Source organism: Notolepis coatsorum, assembly GCF_963971535.1.
Source record: "Notolepis coatsorum genome assembly, chromosome: 15".
Classification (NCBI taxonomy): domain Eukaryota; kingdom Metazoa; phylum Chordata; class Actinopteri; order Aulopiformes; family Paralepididae; genus Notolepis; species Notolepis coatsorum.
The window spans coordinates 28,879,731-28,896,998 of NC_140179.1; the positions used below are offsets into that span (position 1 = coordinate 28,879,731).

At 43.2% G+C, this 17,268-nt stretch overlaps 1 protein-coding gene across 2 annotated transcripts in view; it reads left to right on the forward strand.

Annotated features, from left to right (window-relative positions):
• The window catches only part of ptpro (protein tyrosine phosphatase receptor type O), an 84,751-nt gene that overhangs the window by 57,501 nt on the left and 9,982 nt on the right, over window positions 1-17,268 (forward strand). For both annotated transcript variants that reach the window (XM_084330093.1, XM_084330094.1), the window contains 5 exons: window positions 538-672; window positions 6,832-6,954; window positions 8,607-8,761; window positions 10,198-10,333; window positions 13,651-13,776. In XM_084330093.1, the coding sequence (XP_084186219.1) occupies window positions 538-672; window positions 6,832-6,954; window positions 8,607-8,761; window positions 10,198-10,333; window positions 13,651-13,755 (654 nt within the window). In that variant the 3' untranslated portion in view covers window positions 13,756-13,776. The remainder of the gene's footprint in view (window positions 1-537; window positions 673-6,831; window positions 6,955-8,606; window positions 8,762-10,197; window positions 10,334-13,650; window positions 13,777-17,268) is intronic.

The following is a 17,268-nucleotide window of genomic DNA, read 5'->3' on the forward strand; positions in this document are numbered from 1 at the left end:
AGTCTATATACTATAATTATAATACCGGTAGCTTGTGTGCAAGGCTGGTTCATACTCATTAGTCTATACTATAATTATAATAGGCTGTGTGCAGGACTGGTTCATACTCATTAGTCTATATACTATAATTATAATAGGCTGTGTGCAGGACTGGTTCATACTCATTAGTCTATACTATAATTATAATAGGCTGTGTGCAGGACTGGTTCATACTTATTTGTCTATACTATAATTATAATAGGCCCTTTTAAAAACGATACCTCTATTTTCTCTTGTCATTTAGAGCTACATGTATCAAAATGCAGCCAGTGTTGGAGATATGTGAATTCCAAATTGTCAGTCTTTAAGAAAACTTAAAGTTATGCACAATCACAGTCTTGCAGTGTTGGCGATAGACCTATACTTTGTCAAATTCTTCTGAAATAGCTGCCTCTCTCTCTCTCGCATGAAAACAAAATCCTTTAATTGTGCCTCCCACCTCAGTGCCGCCATACGGACTGGTGATGTACTGTGTGCTGTGTGTCTCCGTCTTCCCAGGGCTACAAGTATGCTAAGGAATACATGGCCACCCAGGGCCCTCTGCCTGAGACCCGCAACGACTTCTGGAAGATGGTCCTGCAGCAGAGGTCCTCCATCATCGTCATGCTCACACAGTGCAACGAGCGGAGACGGGTGAGTCTGACCACCTGCAAGAATTAAGTTAGTTCTAGTGTAATAATAATAATAATAAACTTTATTTGTATAGCACCTTTCATACAGAAACTGCAGCTCAAAGTGCTTTACAACAGAAAAAAGACATGGCTAGATCCACAAAGAATGGATTGCATGGTGCTAGTTGCACCCTTACTTACAATTCATTATGAATTGAAAATGGGGGACCCTGATGTAAACAAGACAAAAGTCTTTTTCTGGTCTGCATCCCCTTAACAATTGTGTGTATTGAGCTGTACTGTATTGTACCCATTCTGCAATCTGTTAATACAATTTTCATTCAATCAATCAATCTGCGCGGTGATTGATTGAATGAAAATGTTATTAACAGATTGCAGAATGGGTACAATACAGTACAGCTCAATACACACAATTGTTAAGGGGATGCAGACCAGAGAAAGACTTTCGTCTTGTTTACATCAGGGTCCCCCATTTTCAATTCATAATGAATTGTAAGTAAGGGTGCAACTAGCACCATGCAATCCATTCTTTGTGGATCTAGCCCTAAGTGCATATTTCATTTCTTTGAACCTCCCACCCAGGGCAAACCTCCACTATAGTGTAATAGTGTAATCCTGTGGAATGGCTTAGATGAAGAAACAAAAATGAGCAAGAACATTGTACAGTTCAAAAATAGATATAGGAAAACTCTCATTGATGAGTAAAAAAATTAGGAGCTCCAATCTTTATGTTTATTTTGTTTGTTATTTTATGTTTGTAAGAGATTTTGTTTATGTATGATATTGTGAGAAAGGGGCAGGACTAGATAAGCATTTGCTCCCTCCTGCTCGAACTCATTTGTTTACCATTTAATGAAGAATGTAAAATTTCATTGTAAATTAGTTTCTTTAGTTTATAATTTGTATTGTGTTTTTATATGGTTGATTGTTCGAGATAAAATAAACTCAACTCAACTCAATAGTTAAGCTACAATATGGTTGGTTGATTGATTAGTTGATGATTGGTTGACTGATAAATTAATGGGGAATTGATTGATTGATTGATTGATTAATGAATGGCGAATTGATTGATTGATTTGATTCAATTGTCAAACTCTTCCCTTTTCCCCCGCTAGACTTTGCATATAAAATATGCCGAAAATAAAAAGCACCTTTTTATGGAACACAGTTCATGTCGTAGTTAATCGTCCAACCAAATGAAATAAACACAGATAGTTATTTTTTACAAAGGAAAAAAAGCACACCTCTCATTTTTATCATATAAAAGACTGTAGAATGTAGACTGCATTTCATTTAAAATGTCTTCCAAATCACATAACAAAACAAAATCAGTCGTCTTCTGATACACCACTAAACCCACCTGCCTCTATAACTATAATCGTACACAGATATGTCTTTGGCTTTAGGCTCAGTATAAGCAAGGAAACTATAAAGGAAGGGTCATCATGTCAGAACACGAGCGTTCTATGCTCTGCTTGGTATCTGACTTTGATGCCAGTTCTATTGAAGCCTGTATTAAAATTCTAAATATACCTGAGGAAATATACATCAACCAATACATCAAACGTTAGCTAGTTAACAACGCAACAAATTGCTGATCCCATTCAACTCGATGTCGGCCGAACTGAATTTCCACACTTGGAAATGTGGAAATGTGCGTTTACACAGTCTGTCTCCTACAGCTGTCTCCTAGAACAACGTCACTTCCGACTGAGAGAAAGTCGCGCGAGTTTGGTTGCTGCTAGCAACGGAGTTTGTTTGTTGTTTTGGTGTGTATTCTTATCGACTAAAACTGACAGGATACTCAAAGCCAAGCGAAAATGGGACCAAAGAAAAGTGAGGAAGTTGACGAGATTAAAAGATCTCTCGATTTTCTGGCGGAGGAGGTCTCGGATGTCAAGCGACAACAGAAAGCCATCCTCGAATTAGTAGAGGAGGTAAAGGCTCTGAGGCTGCAGAACGATGAGAAAGACCAGAAAATGAATTTTCTGGAGAGAAGAGTGGAGGACCTGGAGCAATACACCAGGATGAATGACATTATTGTCACTGGGCTCCAAATCAAACCCCGGTCATACGCTCGGGCGGTGACAGCTGTCAATGGGGATGGGCCGAGTGCGCTGGATTCAAACTCTGTGGAGCAACAAGTGGCTGCCTTCCTTCAGTCCAAGGGGATTGAGCTGGACTGCAATAACATCGAGGCTTGCCACCCACTGCCCCGAAGAGACGGCAATGACAAACAGGCCATCATAATGCGGTTTGTAAACAGAAAGAACAAAATTGCACTACTGAAACAAGGAAAAAAATTGAGGGGATCAAACGTCTTTATGAATGAGCATCTTACAAAGCGCAACGGCGACATCGCCAAACAGGCACGATACATGAGGAAGCAGAAATTAATTCAATCTACATGGACCTCTAGCTGCAAAGTATTCATCAAGCTGAATGGACCACCGGAGGAGGCCAAAGTGCTACTCATCAGAAACATGGAGGAGCTGGACAAATACCAATAAACATCATGACGGGACTGTAAGGTAATAGAGACACACTGGACACAATTACACAACTTACAACCATGACGCATAGGCCTACGGAAATAACCAATTCACCTACATCTGGAGATGATGTGGATTTGACACAGTGGATTCTTGAACACGAAAAAATGAAACTCAAAACATTTGAATACACTGAGCACAATCTACAGGATATAGAAAATGATATTGACCCAGACAATAATCTATTCTTCAACATCAACGACAACTGCTGCTACTATACTGAAGATCAGTACAACAGGACAATTAAGACAGTTAACAAACTATCAATAATTCACTTCAATTCAAGAAGTCTGTACGCAAACTTTAACAGCATTAAGGAATACTTAAACCAGTTTACACAACCATTTAACATAATTGCCATTTCAGAAACTTGGATGAACGAGGAAAAGGGAATGGATTTTGAAATGGTCGGATATGAACTCAACTATATGAACAGAAAAAATAAGAGTGGAGGAGGAGTGGCTGTGTATGTGGATAATAACTTGAATTATAAGATTGTAGAAAAAATGACAAATGTGATTGATAATTTATTAGAATGTATAACAATAGAAATATGTGTAGAAAAAAAGAAAAATATAATTGTGAGCTGTATATATAGAGCACCAGGTTCGAATATTGAAGTTTTCAAGGACTGGATGGAAGAAATGTATATAAACAATAATCAAAAGGCTATTTTCATCTGTGGGGATTTTAACATTGATCTTTTAAATCCAAACAAACATAAAATGACTGAGGAATTCATCAACACATTGTATAGTTTGAGCCTTTATCCAAAAATCACAAGACCCAGCCGTATCACATCCCATTGTGCCACTCTGATAGACAATATATTTACGAACATTATAGAAAACAATACAGTGAGTGGATTACTAATAAATGACATCAGCGACCATTTACCAGTTTTTACAGTTTATGACAACAACTACACAGAAAACAAGCAGGACAATAAACTACAATTTAAACGAGTAAGGACTGAAGAATCAATGAACGCTTTCAAAAATGATTTGCTACTACAAAATTGGGAGATAGTATATAAAGAGGATGACACTGATAAAGCATATGAAACATTCTTATCTATATTTAACTTACTATATCACAAACATTGTCCAATAAAAGAATATAGCAGTAAACATAAACACTCAGACAGCCCATGGATCACAAGGGGATTACAGAATGCATGTAAAAAGAAAAATACACTATATAGAGAATTTATAAAACATAGAACTAAAGAGGCAGAAAATAAATATAAGAAATATAAAAACAAGTTGACTAATATTATGAGAAGATGTAAGAAGGATCATTATAGTAGAATATTAGATAACAACAAATATAATATTAAAGGTGTTTGGAAGATATTAAATGGTATTATCAGGAATGGATCAAGACAAATAAACTATCCTCAGTATTTTATGGAAAAGGATCAAACTATTAGCAATATGGATGATGTGGTTAACAACTTTAATAAATTTTTTGTAAATATTGGACCAGAATTAGCGGGAAAAATCCCAGATCCAGTGACTCCTGAAGACATAAAAGACAATTACATTGAAAGAAATCCTAGTTCAATGTTTCTGGAAGCGGTAGATGAAAATGAAATTATAGAAACTACTAATAAATGTAAAAACAAGACATCTACAGACAGTAAGGAAATAGATATGAAAATAGTAAAAAATGTCATTATTGGGATTTCAAAACCACTCACGCACATCTGCAATTTATCATTCAAAACTGGTCGATTTCCGAATAAAATGAAAATAGCAAAAGTCATACCTCTGTTCAAGACTGGAGATAAACACCACTTCACAAATTATAGGCCTGTTTCTCTACTTCCTCAGTTTTCAAAAATATTAGAAAAACTCTTCAACAACAGATTAGATAAATTCATTGATAAACATAATTTACTCACCGATAGCCAGTATGGATTCAGAACACACCGGTCAACATCACTAGCGTTAATAGAACTCATTGAAAAAATCACAAATTCCATAGATCAAAAAAAACATGTAGCTGGAGTATTCATTGACCTAAAAAAAGCATTTGATACTATTAATCATGATATATTAATCAGGAAATTGGAGAGATATGGGATCAGGGGGGTAGTATTGGACTGGGTAAGAAGCTATCTAAATAAAAGACAACAATTTGTGACAATGAGAGATTATAAATCTGAATGTTTGGACATTGCTTGTGGTGTCCCCCAGGGGTCAGTGTTGGGTCCAAAACTGTTCATCTTGTACATTAACGAGATATGTAAAGTATCCAATATATTTAAATGTATTTTATTTGCGGATGACACTAATCTTTTTTTTTCTGGTGAGAATGTCCAGCAGCTTTTAGAGGTCATCACATCTGAAATGAAGAAATTGAAGGAATGGTTTGATAGAAACAAATTATCATTGAACTTGAGCAAAACTAAGATTATGTTGTTTGGAAACTGTAGATTGGATACTCAGGTACAAGTTAAAATAAATGATGTGATTATTGAAAGAGTTTATGAAAATAAATTCCTAGGTGTAATAATAGACCATAAAATCTGTTGGAAACCTCACATAAAACATGTCCAATCTAAACTCTCACGAAGCATTTCAGTCATGAGTAAAGTAAAGCACATCCTGGATAGAAAATCACTCTACATTCTCTACTGTTCACTAGTTTTACCATATTTAAATTACTGTGCTGAAGTCTGGGGAAACAATTATAAGTCTACACTACAACCACTTTTTATACTCCAAAAAAGGGCCATAAGGATAGTTCACATTGCAGGTTATCGTGATCACACTAACATATTGTTTCTGGAGTCAAAGACATTGAAGTTAAATGATCTTGTGGAATTTAAAACGGCACAATTAATGTATAAAGCAAAAAGTCATGCACTTCCAAGAAACATTCAAGAATTGTTCTTTGATAGGGAGGGGGGTTATAATCTGAGGGGAGAACACAATTTAAAGGTGCTAAACGTACGCACTACCATGAGAAAACACTGCATCTCAATATGTGGAGTGAAACTGTGGAACAGTCTAAATGTGGTGCTAAAGCAATGTCCAAACATGAGACAATTCAAACTGATGTATAAGGAAATTATGTTCACAAGGTACAGGGATGAAGAAGGGACTTGATATTCACGGGTGTTTACATTTTTATTTTGTTTTCTATTTTATTTTATTTTATACATATATAGTTTTTGTTTTTTGTTTTGCATATATATATATTTTTTTTTTTTTTTTTTCTTTTCTTTTCTTTTTTATGTTTAAAATAGTACACTCATTTGAGTAGTGGAAAAGGGGTAGGATTAAATAAGTGTATACTTCTTCCTACTCCTTTTCGAACATGCAGATTGAGTTGTTTTTCTTTTTGTTATTGTTTGTTGTATTCATTGCATGTTCGAAATAAAGACTTCAAATCAAATCAAAAAAAAAATGATCCTTCCTTCTTTTATCGTTTCCTTGAGTATAAGACCATGGCCTACATTCATGAAGGAAATTGTGATCCCATAATAATTAACATACCGTACAATCTCTGAAGGTATTTCCTGTTTATGTCGGCGTGTTTGCAGGTGAAATGCGTACAATCTCTAAAGGTATTTCCTGTTTATGTCTGCGTGTTTGCAGGTGAAATGCGACCACTACTGGCCCTTCACAGACGAGCCGGTCCTGTACGGAGAGATCAGCGTTGAAATGCTGTCTGAGACGGAGTCTCCTGAGTGGACCATCAGGAACTTCAGGCTGGGATATGTGAGTGGAACATACTCTGGATACAGTATATACCGTATTGTCCCGAACTATAAGACAATATAAGAAGTAACTCTGAAAAAGGGGTGTCGTTTTATTTTCGGGGTCTAGACCATTATAGTCTTCTCGGCCGTGCGGCGCGAGCCCTCAGTGGGAGGTTGTGAACAAGTGTCGCCTAGGGTGGAGGTCAGAGCTGAGACCCTCTCTCTTTACAGGGCTCTGTCTCCTACAGCTAGTCTCCAGGGCTCTGTCTCCTACAGCTAGTCTCCAGGGCTCTGTCTCCTACAGCTAGTCTCCAGGGCTCTGTCTCCTACAGCTAGTCTCCAGGGCTCTGTCTCCTACAGCTAGTCTCCAGGGCTCTGTCTCCTACAGCTAGTCTCCAGGGCTCTGTCCCCTAAAGCTAGTCTCCAGGGCTCTGTCCCCTACAGCTAGTCTCCAGGGCTCTGTCCCCTACAGCTAGTCTCCAGGGCTCTGTCCCCTACAGCTAGTATCCAGGGCTCTGTCTCCTACAGCTAGTCTCCAGGGCTCTGTCTCCTACAGCTAGTCTCCAGGGCTCTGTCCCCTACAGCTAGTCTCCAGGGCTCTGTCCCCTACAGCTAGTCTCCAGGGCTCTGTCTCCTACAGCTAGTCTCCAGGGCTCTGTCTCCTACAGCTAGTCTCCAGGGCTCTGTCTCCTACAGCTAGTCTCCAGGTCTCTGTCCCCTACAGCTAGTCCCCTACAGCTAGTCTCCAGGGCTCTGTCTCCTAGTCTCCAGGGCTCTGTCTCCTACAGCTAGTCTCCAGGGCTCTGTCCTCTACAGCTAGTCTCCAGGTCTCTGTCTCCTACAGCTAGTCTCCAGGGCTCTGTCTCCTACAGCTAGTCTCCAGGGCTCTGTCTCCTAGTCTCCAGGGCTCTGTCTCCTACAGCTAGTCTCCAGGGCTCTGTCCTCTACAGCTAGTCTCCAGGTCTCTGTCTCCTACAGCTAGTCTCCAGGGCTCTGTCTCCTACAGCTAGTCTCCAGGGCTCTGTCTCCTAGTCTCCAGGGCTGTCCCCTACAGCTAGTCTCCAGGGCTCTGTCCCCTACAGCTAGTCTCCAGGGCTCTGTCCCCTACAGCTAGTCTCCAGGGCTCTGTCTCCTACAGCTAGTCTCCAGGGCTCTGTCCCCTACAGCTAGTCTCCAGGGCTCTGTCCCCTACAGCTAGTCTCCAGGTCTCTGTCCCCTACAGCTAGTCTCCAGGGCTCTGTCCCCTACAGCTAGTCTCCAGGTCTCTGTCCCCTACAGCTAGTCTCCAGGTCTCTGTCTCCTACAGCTAGTCTCCAGGGCTCTGTCTCCTACAGCTAGTCTCCAGGGCTCTGTCCTCTACAGCTAGTCTCCAGGTCTCTGTCCCCTACAGCTAGTCTCCAGGGCTCTGTCCCCTACAGCTAGTCTCCAGGGCTCTGTCCCCTACAGCTAGTCTCCAGGGCTCTGTCCCCTACAGCTAGTCTCCAGGGCTCTGTCTCCTAGTCTCCAGGGCTCTGTCCCCTACAGCTAGTCTCCAGGGCTCTGTCCCCTACAGCTAGTCTCCAGGGCTCTGTCTCCTAGTCGTCAGGGCTCTGTCCTCTACAGCTAGTCTCCAGGGCACACAGTGCCGTCATTAACCCTCCACATTCATCCCCGCGTTGTCGCCCCCTGCAGGCCGACGAGACTCAAGACGTCCTGCATCTCAACTACACGTCCTGGCCGGACCACGGCGTCCCCACGGTCAACGCCATCGAGAGCATCCTCCAGTTCGTCCACATCGTCCGCCAGCAGGCCAACAGGACCAAAGACCCCGTCATAGTCCACTGCAGGTGAGGGAGGAAGGGGGTCTCCCACCCACATTAGCAAGGGCCATACAGTAGTACGGAGAGCGAAGTACGTTACTCATTCCGACGTATAAACAACGCAACATTTTCATTTAAACAAGATTACATTTACGTTCTTCGCAAACCGAGACAACTGTTAATTTACCGTGAAAGCTGTCGAGAGTGTGTCGAGAGTTATACTGTCCCTATAAAATGGCAAATGGACTGCATTTATATAGCGCATTTTAATGAGTCTTCCAACCACTCGACTGCGTTTATGTAGCACTTTTAATCCAAAGCGCTTTACAACTTGACATTCACACATTCACACACTCACACTCACCGGCGGCGGAGGCGACCATGCAAGGCGCCAACTGGCTCGTCAGGAGCGGTTGGGGGTTAAGTGGCTTGCTCAAGGACACGTTGGTGATGAAGTCAGGAGGAGCCAGAATCGAACCCAGGAACCGTCAGTCAGATTACCAGACGAGCGCTCTGCTGACGACCGATTACCAGACGAGCCCCCTGATATACTGTAAATCCATCATTGCGCTATTTACAGTAATGTATCGAGTCGTGGAGACTACATTGAATAATAGAGCCAAGTAGAGGAGTACGGTAATGGCTACTGGCGAGCGTCCCAGTATTGACACAGGGGTAGAAGGAGGCAAGAAGCCAGAAGACGGGTCTTCTCCTGAAAGTCAAGTCTTAAAAGGATTATATATATAATGCCAACATTGTAGATGGATTTAATGAATCATGTTTTATGTAACATATTATCAACCACACAGTCAAGGTACAACCATAATCAATATACAGTACCACAGCCGAAATGACACCTCATCAGAATTTCAGTCGTCGACTAAGAACTCTCTTCTTCAATCAATATCTGAAATGAAAGAAAAGAGTATTTTACTAGTCTACCATTTCTATAGTATTACCTACTATGCTAATATGCACGCAATGGTGCATTTATATAGCGCGTTTATCCAACGCGCTTGAAATATCTTTTTCTCATATTCAACCATTCACTCACACATTAATTCACACACGGACGGCAGAGGCAACCATGCAAGGTGCCAACCTGCTCATCAGGAGCAGTTAGGGGTTAAGTATTTTGCCCAAGGACACTTCGACACGCTGCCCAGGAGGAGCGGGAATAGAACCGAGGGCCTTTCGATTACCAGACGAGCGCTCAACTTAAGTCTGTAGCACTTAAGTACGACACATGCACGAACCCCTAATTGCTCCTGATGAGCAGGTTGGCACCTTGCATGGTCGCCTCCGCCGTGAATGTGTGAGTGAATGGGTAAAAAATTTGAGGAACAAATTGTAAAGCGCTTTGGATAAAAGCTGTTATATAAATGCACCATTCACCATTTAACGTGTCCACCGGTACGTCTTGTCCTCCTGTCCTTTGACTCTTGTTATCGGTGTCCTTGCAGCGCCGGCGTCGGCAGGACGGGGACCTTCATGGCTCTGGACCGTCTGATGCAACACATCCGAGAGCACGAGTTCACCGACATCCTGGGCCTGGTGTCGGAGATGCGCTCCCACCGGCTGTGCATGGTTCAGACCGAGGTAATGATGCGCTCCCACCGTCTGTGCATGGTTCAGACCGAGGTAATGACTCCCACCGGCTGTGCATGGTTCAGACCGAGGTAATGATGCGCTCCCACCGCCTGTGCATGGTTCAGACCGAGGTAATGACTCCCACCGGCTGTGCATGGTTCAGACCGAGGTAATGACTCCCACCGGCTGTGCATGGTTCAGACCGAGGTAATGACTCCCACCGCCTGTGCATGGTTCAGACCGAGGTAATGACTCCCACCGGCTGTGCATGGTTCAGACCGAGGTAATGACTCCCACCGGCTGTGCATGGTTCAGACCGAGGTAATGACTCCCACCGGCTGTGCATGGTTCAGACCGAGGTAATGACTCCCACCGGCTGTGCATGGTTCAGACCGAGGTAATGACTCCCACCGTCTGTGCATAGTTCAGACCGAGGTAATGACGGCACCACAGCTCCCGAAAGACCCAGGTGTCTCGTCTGGTCCTTCTCTTAATGAGTAATGGGGGTCCTGGGGAAAAATGCAAAATGTCAACACTACGTGTTATAATTCAAACCTTTGAAAGGCAACTGAGGTTTCCCTCATTTATGGTCACGTTCTACTAAAACTGAATCAAATCATAAACAAAGTGGCCTGTTGGGATGTTCGATCCTAATGTGAAAAACTGTGATTTGTATATGTCTGCACTTTGTGCTCATTTTACCCTCGCTATTATCTTACTTATTTTTTCTTTTATTTCTACGCCCCACTATCCGCTGGGTGCATACTATGACCTTTATTATGTTTTGTAACAGATTACAGAAATTCAAGAAGCCTATAACGTGAGGTTCTGATATGATTTTGATTAATATATCTGCACTATTTTATCCCACTTTATGCTTTGCTCTTGCTGCTTGTTTTACACTGATTTTATGTCTTATTTCTTACTGATGTAAAGCACTTTGAACTGCAATCCCCTGTATGAAAGGTGCTATACAAATAGTTATTATTATTATTATTATTACATACAGAGTTAAAAGCAAAACATAGAGTTAAGCAAAAAGGCATATAAAATCATAACAATAAGACAAGGATAAAAATCCATTAAAACATGTACAGTACAACTTTATTGACAATGGTTGGAGATCTTGATATATCTGTTATACCAAAGTGTCTGAAGTATCTTATTGAGCTGTACTGTACTGTACCCATTCTGCAATCTGTTAATAAAGTTTTCAATCAATCAATCAATCAATCAATAGTTAGTATTACTTATGGGATAGCAGCTTGTGTAGGCGGTCTTACATGAAACAGAAAATGCATCCCAATGTCCAAATCTTAAATAAAATACTGGCCAGACGAACATAGAGCTGATGAGACGCTGTATTCCTGCACCTACATTATCAACCAGCAAACTTTTTCTGTACTCTTTTCACTGTGTCAAAATACTACTGATAGATAAGAGATTGGTGTTCAACCCTGCAATAATCTATTATTGGCATTGGAAAACCATTGCTGCTTGAAAACCACTGACTCCTCAAAGAGATTAAAGCTACAGTGTTTGATTTGATTTGATTTTTTATTTGTCTCGAACATAGAAACATAAAACAACAAGTTTAAAAAAAACAAAAAGGTAAATAGTGAAATACTATTTTCCATACAATAAGTGTTCGAGAAGGAACAGGGGGAAGTAAAAAAAAAAAAAAACGCCCTGCCCCTTCCTTACAATATTTTACATTATAATTTAATACAAATAAAAATAATATAACAAATAATGAAAAAGAAATATAAAAGTAATTTTTTTTTTATATATCCAAATAAGAGAAATGAGAAAAATAAATGTATTAGGCAGTCACATTACTGCTCAAGCTCCTCTCTCTTATGTGTCCATAAGTGCTTGTTAGCTACAGAGACAGTAGAGCCAGTGTTCGCTGCTACCGCGGCGCGTGAGTTTTTTTCGTAGCCGCAGTTTGCGAAGACGCTCTCTGATTGGCTAGCCCGCGTACAGCGAAGACCCTCTCTGATTGGTTTAGTTCCAAAGGGCTCTGGGATAGAAATGTCCGCCTTGTACATATATATTCTCTGCTTCGAAGTGGTTATGCTTTGGCCCTCTTTCGAAGTGGGTTATGCTTAGAGTTTGGAATCAGGGCTGGTGGTCCATCGCCCTGCTCTAAAGATAAACTCTAAGCATAACTCACTTCGAAAGAGGGCCAAAGCATAACCAGTTCGAAGCAGAGAATATATATGTACAAGGCGGAAGAGCCCTTCGGAGCTAAACCAATCAGAGAGGGTCTTCGCTGTACGCGGGCTAGCCAATCAGAGAGCGTCTTCGCAAACTGCGGCTACGAAAAGAAATCGCGCCACCGCGTCGTTACAGAGCGAGGGGTGTCAGTAACCTCATTACAGAATAAATCGGAGCCTCTAGGTGGCGGTATACACATAAGAACAGTCGATTTCTCCTACATTACATTTAGTAATTTAGCTGACGCTTTTATCCAAAGCGACTTACAAGTTCTGTACGACAAGTCATCAGGAAGGGTACAACTCTATCAGCTGAGTAACAATGTTCATCAAAGTGTTGAGTGCTACAGTGTAGATTAGTTTATTAGGACAAGTGCATGACAGTAAGGTTAGTTAGGGTTAGATTTTTTAATTTTTTATTATTATTATTATTATTTTTTTATTATTTCAAATAATGGTTGAAGAAGTGCGTCTTTAGTCGACGGCGACAGATTGGACGGGTTTCGGCTGTTCTAACTGGGGTGGGTAGTTCATTCCACCATTGTGGGGCAAGGACTGAGAATAGGCGACTTCTCTTTGATGACCCTCCCGGAGCTTCGATAGGAGTGGGTCTGAGACGGCCAGAAGATGTAGAGCGTAGGGGTCTTGAGGGTGTGTAGTTAGAGACCATTGACCGGAGGTAGGCGGGAGCGGTTCCCTTTGCCGCATGGTATGCCAGGTCGAGGGCCTCCTACACACGGCATGCCAGGTCGAGGGCCTCCTACACACGGCATGCCAGGTCGAGGGCCTCCTACACACGGCATGCCAGGTCGAGGGCCTCCTACACACGGCATGCCAGGTCGAGGGCCTCCTACACACGGCATGCCAGGTCGAGGGCCTCCTACACACGGCATGCCAGGTCGAGGGCCTCCTACACACGGCATGCCAGGTCGAGGGCCTCCTACACACGGCATGCCAGGTCGAGGGCCTCCTACACACGGCATGCCAGGTCGAGGGCCTCCTACACACATCGTGGAGGATCACGAGCCGCAGGATATTTCTCTCTGCATTCTGTGACTGACTCTAACTTGTAGCTGCTGTTCTTGTACCACCCCTCCTGTCCTGTAGGAGCAGTACGTGTTTATCCACCAGTGTGTCCTGCTGATGTGGAAGAAGAAGAAGCAGCAGTCCATCACCAGCGACGTCATCTACGAGAACGTCAGCAAGACATAACGACAGGAGAGTCCTGTAGACGTAAGAGACGCCCTCCCGGAACAGACTGCACCGATAAATACGCACAAGACAAAACAAACGATAACAGAAAATGCTACATACTTTGACAGTGGACGCCTTTAGACAAAGAAGGGATAAAGGGATATATCTTTGATATTTTTTATTTGAGTTTTAACCAGACAGGAAAAGGGTTTCTGCATTTGACTGTAAACTACTAACGAGTCGGTCGCAGTCAACTAGCGTCTGTTTACAGGTCTGACCTTTTAGCTCAGCTGGTTAGTGCGGCCGCCTGTGGATCCTACATGTATGGTCCCAGGTTAAAATCCACTTGTTACATTAGCATTCATAATTGAACCATGAACCACCTACCGGCAATAAGCTTTCAGCTAGCTGTGACCCATGGTTTCAATGAGGAATGCTAACAGCTAACAGCTAACAGGCCGTGTTGAGGAGGGGCCAGGCCATAGGCCCGGTGGCCCAGTATTGCGACAGCTCAATAGGCCGACAAATGTCTCATTGGCCCGAAGGCCCATTGGTCTGACAGTCCGTTATCCCGACAACAAAACCCATATGTCAGAAGCGCTGTTGCCCCGATTACGGTAGTTTAAAAGGAGGTCTGTTAGTCCCAACGGTCCGTTATCCCAAAAATACACACACTGACGTTTTTCTGCCCTTAATAATTCATGTATTTTGACGTGCAAACCGTGTGGCTTTGTTTCGGCAAAAGCCAAGGTATGACATGATTCAAATAAAGCCACACATCTCTCTCTCTCTTAACACGACAATACAAATCCATCTACATGTCTCACATTCACAATGCCTCATGTTTGCATCTAATGTCCGACTTAGAGAGAGAGCAGTTTCATCCTATCTATTTTGTTTGCATATTTCAGCACCATGGACAGTGAGCGGATGTCTAATTATCATCATTAGTTGTTTGCTCAAACTTTGCATTACATAGATTCTAGTAGGTAACCAGGGGGTGTTGAAACGGGTCTCTTTTCTCACAAGCCTGTTACTGACTTGCAGATTAATAAAATGACCCAGTCTGTGTTCCTATTAAAATAAAAATTTTGTCCTCGGAGGCACAGTAGCCTACTTGTAAGGTTTACAAACGTTTATCATCCATAGCCTGAGAGGTACAGAAATCCATAGAATTGTCGTTAATAGCTGCTGCTGTTTTATCATAATAACTTAACTGAGCAGCATCAACAACTGTTTTGTGTTTTATCATAATAACTGAACTGAGCAGCATCAACAACTGTTTGAGTTTTATCATAATAACTGAACTGAGCAGCATTAATAACATACGGTTATCCTATAACCATAGTTATATGAGTATAGCGAGCGCTCTGCTCGTAGTGGAACCTTATCCCTTTCAATCTAATTCTGAATAAAATTTCTCCACATGTACACACCCATCCGCCTGGCCACACCCACATCCGCTCCTCTACATAAGTGGGGACGTGGCCATACTAACAGCTCCTTCCCAAGTCTTTCACCACCGAAGGCGAAGACCACGGGGTCCTCAGTGAGTCCGAGCAGAGCGCTCGCTATACTCATATAACTATGGTTATAGGATAACCGTATGTTATATTATCGTATAGCTTACGCTCTGCTCGTAGTGGAACACAGGAGCTGAGCAGAGCGGAAGCTCGACAAATGTACCCGCTGAGGCCCCCCACAACCATCAGAACCGGGGAGGACCCGAGCCCCCGGACCCCCCTAGAGGGGGACGGGAGGGAATCGGATCCGACTGTGCGAAGAGGGTTTAGCAACTCAACGCACAGGGTGAGCAGATCGTGGGACTTACCTTCACACAGAAGGACCCGCGACTACACAGGCGCGCATCCCACATGCCACTAGGGAACGAACGGGAAGGAAAAAAACCTGTTACAGCCCCTAACATCACGGGGTCAAAGGTCAAGAACCCAACCCTGTGGCAAGGCCGTAGCAGCGGAGCGCGAAGGAGGACCCAGCCCCAGGAACAGCCTGAGGGTCAGTACCCCCCGGAAAAGGGGGCCTGGTGAGGCCAATGATGCCGCAGCATCGAGACCCCACCAGACGGTCACTAGTGACACCACCCCCCACATCGCCAGCGTATCGGACAGGGCCCAATCCAAGAGCAGGCCCTTCCCCCCTACAGCACGCCGCCCTGAAGCACTCCACAGAGGCTACACCCCCATAACACTGTGGGGCCAGACGGCGCACCGGGGAGACAACCCCCAAGAGGTTGATCCCTCAATCCTGGCAACAGGTCAAAAGCGTAACTCGACCAGTGCCCGGAGCACTGCGGACTAGACAGGCGCCTAAGGGGTCTACTGAGAACAGCACCCCGGTGGAAGGGGCGTTCGGTATGCTGTGCACCATGTCGCAGCCTCCACAAAAACCAGACCCCCTAGAGAGGCCGAGGCAGAGAAGGCTGACATGATTGGCAGACGTCATGAAAAGTGCGGGGGCACACTCGCAGGCAGACACGGTCAAGCCCGGCCTAACCCAAGAGTCGACTCCGCTACCAACACACCGGGGAACTAACCACCCCCCTATGTTTAGTTTAACAGGAGGCGGTTGTTCCCTTAACCCCCCCAAGAAAAAAACTCAGAAACACAACTGCGCGTATTAGGGCTGACCGCTATTAGTCGATTAGTCGACTAATCGGTCGAAAGGAGCCGTAGTCGACTGCCAACCTCTTAGTCGAATACAAAAAAATCGAATAAAAAAAAATAAAAAAAAAATATTAAAAAAAAAATATATATTTTTTTTTTATATCATTCTTTCCAAAAGAAAAGAGGCCTAGAATCGTGGATAACGCTAATGGCACACATACCAGAGGCTAACTGCCTAAGAAAACAGGCACAGAGGCACTGAAAGAGGATTTCACCCATCTAATGAACACACTAGACTAGACAAATATCAAGATGTATCCATCAGTGGACCAATTGCATGCTTTTGCAGAGGACAAGAAGCCTTAAGTCAACTCCTTCAGACATTAAGCACCCCCCACAGCCCAAATGGAATGATAAAAAAAATATATATATATATATATATATAATATATATATTATACTTTTATTTATTTATTTATTTTTTGATCGACTAATAGTCGACTAACGGCAAATTTCGTCCAATCATAGTCGACTATCCAAATCCTTAGTCGGGGACAGCCCTAGCGCGTATACACCGGCTATACAGGCAGTACAAGCGTTTCAGTTTTCAAGAAGGGGTTAACCCAGGCCAACAGGTCAACGAGAACGAGTCCGGACCCTTCGCCCGGCGGACCGGGACGTACACAGGGATGCCAGAGGGGTACAATAGAAGACAGCCCCCTCCCAGCCCCGCCAAGCAGGGGAAGAGAGGGGCGAAAAATAATGGAGAAGGACCAGGCTCCTTAGCACAGCGCAAGGTACAACACAATATGGACCAAGCAACAGTGAAGGATAACTCGTAGTGACGTAACCACGAAAAACACCTCCATAACATCAAACCCTGCGACGCCCGGGCCAACCTGGCATTT